At 33.9% G+C, this 8,242-nt stretch overlaps 1 protein-coding gene across 1 annotated transcript; it reads left to right on the top strand.

Annotated features, from left to right (window-relative positions):
• Positions 1-5,338: 5,338 nt before the first annotated feature.
• Positions 5,339-7,670, top strand: LOC130727565 (uncharacterized). The gene is made up of 8 exons (XM_057578730.1): positions 5,339-5,349; positions 5,934-6,036; positions 6,147-6,233; positions 6,317-6,499; positions 6,587-6,754; positions 6,880-6,933; positions 7,058-7,204; positions 7,305-7,670. Exons 1-8 carry the CDS (start codon positions 5,339-5,341, stop codon positions 7,668-7,670), a joined length of 1,119 nt encoding a protein of 372 aa, XP_057434713.1.
• Positions 7,671-8,242: the final 572 nt, after the last annotated feature.

Genomic DNA, 8,242 nt, shown 5'->3' with positions numbered 1-8,242 from the left:
GAACTAGGGGTGGAAATAGGCTGGACTATGCTTTGCGAGGCCTAGACCTAGTATGCATTCGAAACTCGCGGCCCATTCCTTGGCTTGTGGCCTTTTGTAGGCCAAATTTTAAGGCTTGGCCTGGCCTACGAGCATTATTGAAAGCCTACTTACCTAAATAAATCCGCTTAAAGAAGCTAATAGACATTGAGGTGGTCACGCGAGGCGGTGGGTTGGCAGATGACGACCATGTAATTTATTTCTATTAAATTTTAATTTCTTTATGTTATCTTTATTGCACTAGAAAAGACTTACAAAAATAGTACCGGTATGAAAAATTAAAATATACGGGGTGTGTGGAGCACCGGTGAACCACCCCTGCATGCATGCTGCACCTTTGGGATTCACCTTTTTTTTAATTTCACTTTCGCAGAACAGGGTTGATTCGCGAGTGTGTACGTAAAAGTTAAGTTACATACAGTTTGAGCAATTCGGAAATTTGATTCACATAACTAACTTAAAATAAACTAAACTTCAAATCTTTAAACATTCGCATTCTTTTAGGGGTTGTCTAAATGACCCTGAGAAAGTTTGGGTTAAATAACTCATCATCCAATCACATTGAAGATAAGTGAGTTGAAATTTCTATATTTTATTTATTAATTTATTTTCAACTCACTTATCTCCAAAGTGATTGGATGATGAGTTATTTAACCCCAAGCTTTCTCATAGGTCATTTAGACAACCTTTTAAGGATCTTGTTAAAAGAAAAATAAAGGAATGACATTAAAAAATATTAAAAGGAAAAATGAGAAAAAATTGGTAATGGTCCTCGATGAGAATTTTTATAAATTAGTGTAAAAACTGGTAGAACAATACCATTTTATTCAATAAATATTAATTTTTTTAATATATATCGAGTCAATCGGTCCAATCTATGACCCACTGGTCCGATCAATGACTCATCGACTTAGTTCCCTAACCGAGTTGATGTACGAGTCAAGTTTAATAACACTGGGTGCAAGCAAACGCAAACACACAACCGCACCACAACTTCTAACCCACTCAATCCACCACAAGATTCAATTATTTTAATAAAAAACTAAATTTGAATTAATAGATTATATTACGTATATTGAGTAACAATATGGATGAAAATAAGCCAAGCTAAGCTACGTTTTGCGTGGTCCAAGCCTAGCGTGCATTTTCTTTTTGTGGCCCAAGCCTGACCTTTGACCTATCAACAAGCCGAATTTCAAGGCCTGGTTTGACCTGTTATAAGGTCTGGCCTGACCTACGAACCAACTTAAAAGACTATCAAGATTTTCAAATAAAGAAGACCAATAGACCGGTAGACTAATAGGCTATGAGCTAATAGACCAACGCGCTAATATGTCTTTTTATATATCATTGCATTTCATTTCAAATAATAAAACTTGTATATCATTGCTCTAAAATAATATTACTTACATTATTGATAAAAAATTTAAAAATGATATTATATAAACAAGTTGGTTTAGCAAAGCAAATAAACTTTTTTGATAGCCTAAGTTTGATCTTTTTAGTTAATCAGGCATTTAAAAAACTCAAAACCCAACATTAGGGGTGATCTCCCATTCTCATGGGGGGTTAGGGAGGTGTCTTCTCCCCCCGGAGCTTAGGCGTGCCCTAGTTGTTACTGGTTGTTTTGTCTTTCGTTAATTTTATGAAGCATAATTTTTTTTTTTAAGTCAAGCCAGGTTAGGTCTTTGACGAGTCAGGTCATAGGCCCCTCATAGACCACTTGACTTATTTCCACCCATAATAACCACTAATAAACGAAAACTAAATCCTTCTACATTATAGTAATTGATAGAGAAAATAATACAAAAATAAGTAAGACAATAATTTCTATTTTAACAAAGAGTCTATTTAAAATCCAAATAAATTCCTTTAGTAATTTCAATATGGATAACCGTCATAATGTTGAATCAATTTATGAAAATATTTTTATTACCCCTTTTTCTTGGCAAATGATGGCGAAAATAATTAATAGCGAAATTCAAGGAAGACAAAATTTTAGTGTTTCTTTAATTTTTCGAAATTCTAAAAAATGAATGCACAATAATTTCTAGGATTCAACATGTTTTTGTTCCTAAAAATATAACGAATGTTAGTTTTAGTCTTTGACAAATAATTTTTTGTTTTTAATCCTTCGAAATATAAAGTATCATCTGTTTTCATCCCTACCCTTAAGTTTAGCGCTCACAGAATGTTGAGTCACAAATTTCTACTTAGATTCTTAATTTGATCTGGCAGTAGGATCCATATTTTAATATAACTCATTACCACATGATTTTGCACACAAACATGTGCCTCTCATGTGTCAAATATATCTGCAGGCAATAAATTGTGTGTTAAAATATGAGTTCCATAACCACAAATCATATTTAAAAAGTTAAAGTAGGAGTAAGAAATCTGCATTCTGTGACTCAACAAAACTTAAAGGCGTGCTCCCCAAGGTCATTGATGAAAAGCAATCCGCTTTTCTGGGAGGGCGTAGCATGCTTGATGGTGTGGTGGTAGCAAATGAGTTAGTGCACGCTACAAAGAAGAGGAAGAGGGCTTCTTTACTTCTTAAAGTTGACTTTGAGAAAGCGTATGATATTGTTGATTGCAGGTTTCTGAGTTACATGATGAGGTGTCTGAACTTCTGTACAAGGTGGATCACTTGGGTGGAGGCATGCTTAGCTTCAACTTCAGTTTCAGTCTTGGTGAACGGGAGTCCAGGCGAGGAATTTAGTATGAGGAGAGGGGTGAGGCAGGGGGATCCGTTGGCACGGTTCTTGTTCTTGATGGTAGCAGAGGGTCTAACAGGACTAGTTAGAAGAGCAATGGAAGTGGGAAAAATTGTAGGGATGAAAGCAGGAACTTCTGATGAGGTGGAGGTAGCGGTCCTACAGTTTGCGGACGACACTTTGCTTATGGGAGAAGCGACAATGCAAAACATCCTCTCTATGAAATGTATCTTTCGGTGCTTTGTGATGGCTTCGGGTCTCAAGGTAAATTTTCAGAAAACTTATTGTGTGGGCATTAATGTACCTATGGAGGACCTTCGGCTATTTGCAGCTATTCTCAATTGTAAATTGGAAAGCTTTCCTTTGGTGTACCTTGGCATTCCAATTGGAGGAAATCCTAGACGCTATAATCTCTAGCAACCGGTGCTTATTAAAATGAGGAAGAAGCTTTTATCTTGGAAACAAAAGACACTGTCTTTTGGGGGAAGATTGTGTTTACTGAATAGTGTTTTGACCGCTTTGCCGCTTTTTTTTCTTTCCTTCTTTCACATTCCTAGGGGGTGGAAAGAGAGACTAAGAGAATTATGAGGAACTTTCTTTGGGGAGGTGTGGATTCAGAGTGGAAATCTTCTGTCTTGTGACCCTGTCTCGATTCCTGTCCCTCCAATTACAAATTGCCACGTCAATTAAAAATTTGCACTGTCACACTTTTAAATTTTAACGTCGTCATACTCTGTTAGTTGGTTATTTCACTTATTTGAATTTTGTCCCAAACCCACATCTTCATCTTCTACCAATCGGGAAGGAAAACAGTTCCAGCAGCCTTGCACCGCAAAATTTCAGGTTTATTAAGGATGAAGCCAGAAGAAAATTTGAAAACAAGAATAACAATCTGAACTGGAATCATTAACAAACAATCGATCAGATTTTGAGTATATAGGAACAAAGGGAGCTTTTAATTGTTCTGCTTACTGTCATCGACTCATAGGTCATACATTAAAAGGTGTACTTCATGCAATAATCGATCTGTCTCCTTGAAGAAAAGCCTTTCGTGCAAGCATTTTGTGAATTGAAGCGTTATATTGAATCAAGGCAATTGAACTTGGGAATTTAGGGCACAAATAAAATGCAGTTCATGTGCCTAAGTGGTGATTCCAACCCAGAAAAATACGAATTAAGTGGATACAGATGAATTTTGATGAAGTGTCTTCAAAATTGTATTAAGCTTCATCCCTGCTTAAACTGAATTCTGCAGTGCAAATCTGCTTGGAATGGCTTTCTTCCCAATTGGAAGAAGACGAAGATGAGTTAGGAACTGACTAACAGAGGGTGTGACAGCGTTAAAATAATATAAATTGTGACGTATAACTTTTAATTAACGTGGCAATTTGTGATTGGAGGGACAGGGTCGGAGACAGGGTCACAAGACAGAAGATTTCCGCTCGTGGATTCATCCTCTAAGATCGCCCGGGTTAAATGGGATAAAATATGTGTTTCAAAAGAAGAGGGAGGATTGGGAGTGAAGGATTGGGATGCCTTCAACTTGGCACTTTTGGGAAAATGGCGCTGGAAATTTCTGGGAAGAGGCAATGATATATGTAGCAAAGTCATTCATTTGGGCATGCTATGGGAATAGAGAAACGGGTGGAGGCCTAAATTCCATGACTTCTGATTCAATATGGTGGAGAGATTTATTCAAAGCTTGCTTCAAGAATACTGAGGATGAGTGTTGGTTCGATGGAGGCTTGCACAAGAGAATTGGTTGTGGTAATACTGTGCTGTTTTGGAAAGAGCAGTGGTGTGGTGGCCGGGGAGCTTCTGAAATGCATGTGGTTTTCACAAACTTTTCCATCTCTCGTTGCTTGTCTGGCGTCAATTTAGCTCTTCATGGTTCATACCTTAATTTGGCTTCTAAGGTTTTGAAGGTTTGATTTAGCCTTTTCTTCTTTTTTTTTTTTCTTTGTATCATGGGAGGCACCCCTTGTATCATTTTATTAATACACTTTATGGCTTATAAAAAAAAGCAAAACTTAACCGTTTACATGAAAATTGATAACGGTTTATATTTTCAGGAATAAAAAATAAAAAATGTATTGTTTAGGGACTAAAAGTAAAAAACCAGCATTTGCTATATTTCCAGCAAAGAAAAACACATTTAAGCCTAATTTCTATTTTTTACAAAAAAATTATTTAAAATTCAATAAATTCCCTAATAATTTAAATCTGGAAAAATTTGGATATAATTTCACGATTTTCCTCATATAATACTGAATCAATGTATTTAACTAAAAAAAAACTCAACGTTTCATTTCTCTTCTTTTGATTTATCTCATGTAAGAATGTAAGAAGGGAAAAAATAATATTGCTGATTACTCTTTCAATTCGTTATGCTCTATGATTACTGCATTCTCCCTAAAAAATAACTTATAACAAATAAATTTTTATTGTGTGAAATAAAAAACAAATAAAATTAATATTTAGTTTGATTTTGTTTAAAAAAAAGTTTGATTATTGGTTCGAATGTATTATTTCATTAACATCGAATAGTGAAAGATATGGATATATATTTTTTGGAGAAAAAAATGGATGCGAGGTAGCATTTGGTTATAAAAAGCACGAGTACTATTGTTTGAATGAAAACACCCAAGATCCATTCAAAAAAAGAAAACACCCAAGATAGGACTTTCGAATTTTATATGAGGTGAAATTTTGAAAATTGTATAATCTTCATGAAAATTCATTTAAAATTAATTAATTCCATAAAAAAACTAGTTAAAGTTGGACCAAATCATCAAGTTGGACCTTTACCAATTATAGTTAAAATATAATAGGAAGCAAATTATTCAAATACAAAGAAGATTTAGTTTATGATTTTTAGCTAATCTGGTCACTAAATTTCATTTGAATAGATAACACAATAGTGACATTTATAAAGAGTAAAACAAAAGAATATCTACATAATTAATAAAATAATCAAAACGTGAAAATTTTCAGATTCATTACCTTTAAAGTTTCACCATGCTCATATATTGCTCAAATTTGGCAATGCATGTTTAGTATAAAAAGAGGCGACGTCACGCTTTCATACCATCATCGATCATCAAGTCTTTTATTTGACAAAAGAATTGCAAAGATGATTAATATATTGTTCTTTCTTTGTTGTTTGGTGACTAGCAGTTTTAGCCAAAGGGTTGAGGGCATGCAAATTACCCTACAGGAAGATTTGGAGTTGGAGAGACAACTAAAACTTCTTAACAAACCTCCTGTTAAGAGCATTCAAGTATACCATGCACTTCTTTTTATATGTATTACAAATGCTTCTTTTTGTTATATTTGATCTCAATGTGTGATGGAATGATTTTTTTTTTTGCCTTGTTTTGGTTTTTATAGACAAAGTTTGGTTACATCGTTGATTGCATTGATATTAACAAGCAACCAACCTTCGACCATCCTTTACTAAAGAATCATAAGTTACAGGTATATATACATACTTAAATATATGTGTCTATATTTTATTAATAATAATTTTTCATATTTTAATATCAGTTTTTTAACCTCAGAGAAAACCTAGCCATCAAAAAATAATTGGAAAACCCACTGGCTTGAACGACTCACCATCTAAATCCGCATTTGGGCTTGAGATACCATGTCCCAGTGGAACTGTTCCTATTCGAAGGACAACAAAAGATGATCTTATTCGAGCTAAATCATTGTCAGATGCACCTGAAGCCCCCGATAATCATGTAAGTTTTCCCTTGTACAATTGAATATCAAATATTCTTACTTTATCTCTATGAATTTTACATATAAACTTATTGTTGAATTTATAGGTTGCTGAAGTACATCTTAAGCCTCAGGGAACATATTATGGAATTAAGGGAACCGCTAGCATTTGGAATCCAAAAGTTGAAAATAATCAATCAAGTTCTGCTCTTGTGTGGGTTCGAAATGGACCCACATCAGTATTTCCTACTAATGAAATCATTGCTGGGTGGCATGTGAGATTTAATTTATGCATTTATCGTCCTAATTTCTTTTTTTTATCATTTCTATGCATATGATATGATTTGCTAATTTAACAATATTAAACCACTATCTCATTTATCTCACTCATGGATGTCAGGTGGATCCACAACGATACGGTGATTTTGGAACACATTTTTTTGCAGCATGGACGGTAGGAAAAAAATTCACATTTTTTTAATCATTCTTATAACAATTTTTGCTTCTCATTTAAGGCAAACCAAAAAACATTCGGAGACCAATTCCTGAAAATATTAACATATATTAAAAAATTGCAGGCAGATAATTACAGAACTGGATGCTATAATACACTATGTCATGGCTTTGTTCAGACTGACTCAACATTCTATCTCGGTGCACTTATATCTAATACAATGGACTACAATAGAAACCTGATTTTTGATCTTCCAATCTCGATATCCCTGGTAATGCAATTATTGAAATTGAAATTTATTCAGTTTTCTAACCCTATATTACTAAGTAAATATGAACATAATGCTTTACTGATGAATTGGATGTATCCAGGAACAAGGCACCAAAAATTGGTTGTTGAATGTTTATAATAGAAACATTGGATATTTTCCAGCGGAATTATTCCCTAACTTGTCATCAGCAACACAAGTGGGATGGGGTGGTAGAACAACAAGTACCATTACTTCTAATCCTCCAATGGGATCTGGAAATTTTCCGGATAAGAACATAATTCATTCGTGCTATTTTAAGTTTGTTTCATTTAAGGATCAAAACCAACAGTTCCAGTTACCTGGTAAACAAATTATGGAAGCATACAGTGACAGACCCAAATGCTATGGAGCTCAATACTTGGGATTTCAGGAAGGTGTTGGAACTATTCTCCAATTTGGAGGACCTGGTGGCTATTGTGAAGTTTAATCACAATACCTTGAAGCTTTTTTTTTCAGTTCAGAAATAAACTTTTGAGAATAATGCCAGTATCAATTAAGCTATTGTTAAGCTTTTTTAACAAAAGCTTATATTAATCATAATTGTTATCAATTTTGAGAATAATTTCATCTATTAGTGAGATATGCTTGCGTTCTAGTATTTTTTCTCCCCTTCTCTCCATGTGTTGAATTATCAACAAGTTTTGCTTCGTTTTAAATAAGATACTATTTACTATTAACTAGTGAATCAAATTAATGTTATGAACAAAATCTTATAAATTAAGAAGCAAACTTAAAATTTTAAAAGAAAAGAAAATTTATTATTTTTTTAAGCGCCACCGCCTATATTACTTACTGTTAAAAAACGGAAAAACAGTTTAAGAATTAAAAAAAAAAAAAAAAACTAGACTATACAAAAAAAGTTTTTCTTCTTCTTCCACCACCTCTTCATCATTCTTTCTTTTCATTCATAACCACTCCTAACAAGAGAAGGGAGTTAATATTACCGTCCCCTACAACCCAATCCTACCCCTTTAATACAGTAAACTCTTATATTGTGCT

The sequence above is a fragment of the Lotus japonicus genome, chromosome 1, assembly GCF_012489685.1.
Source record: "Lotus japonicus ecotype B-129 chromosome 1, LjGifu_v1.2".
NCBI lineage: Eukaryota > Viridiplantae > Streptophyta > Magnoliopsida > Fabales > Fabaceae > Lotus > Lotus japonicus.
Note: the sequence above shows the minus strand (reverse complement) of the source record. Positions and strands in the feature narration are given on the sequence as shown.

Coding starts and splice junctions, on each gene's coding strand:
- LOC130727565 (XM_057578730.1), top strand. Junction 6,234..6,316: donor TAAAGAATCATAAGTTACAG/GTATATATACAT, acceptor TTTTAACCTCAG/AGAAAACCTAGCCATCAAAA. Junction 6,755..6,879: donor AAATCATTGCTGGGTGGCAT/GTGAGATTTAAT, acceptor CATGGATGTCAG/GTGGATCCACAACGATACGG.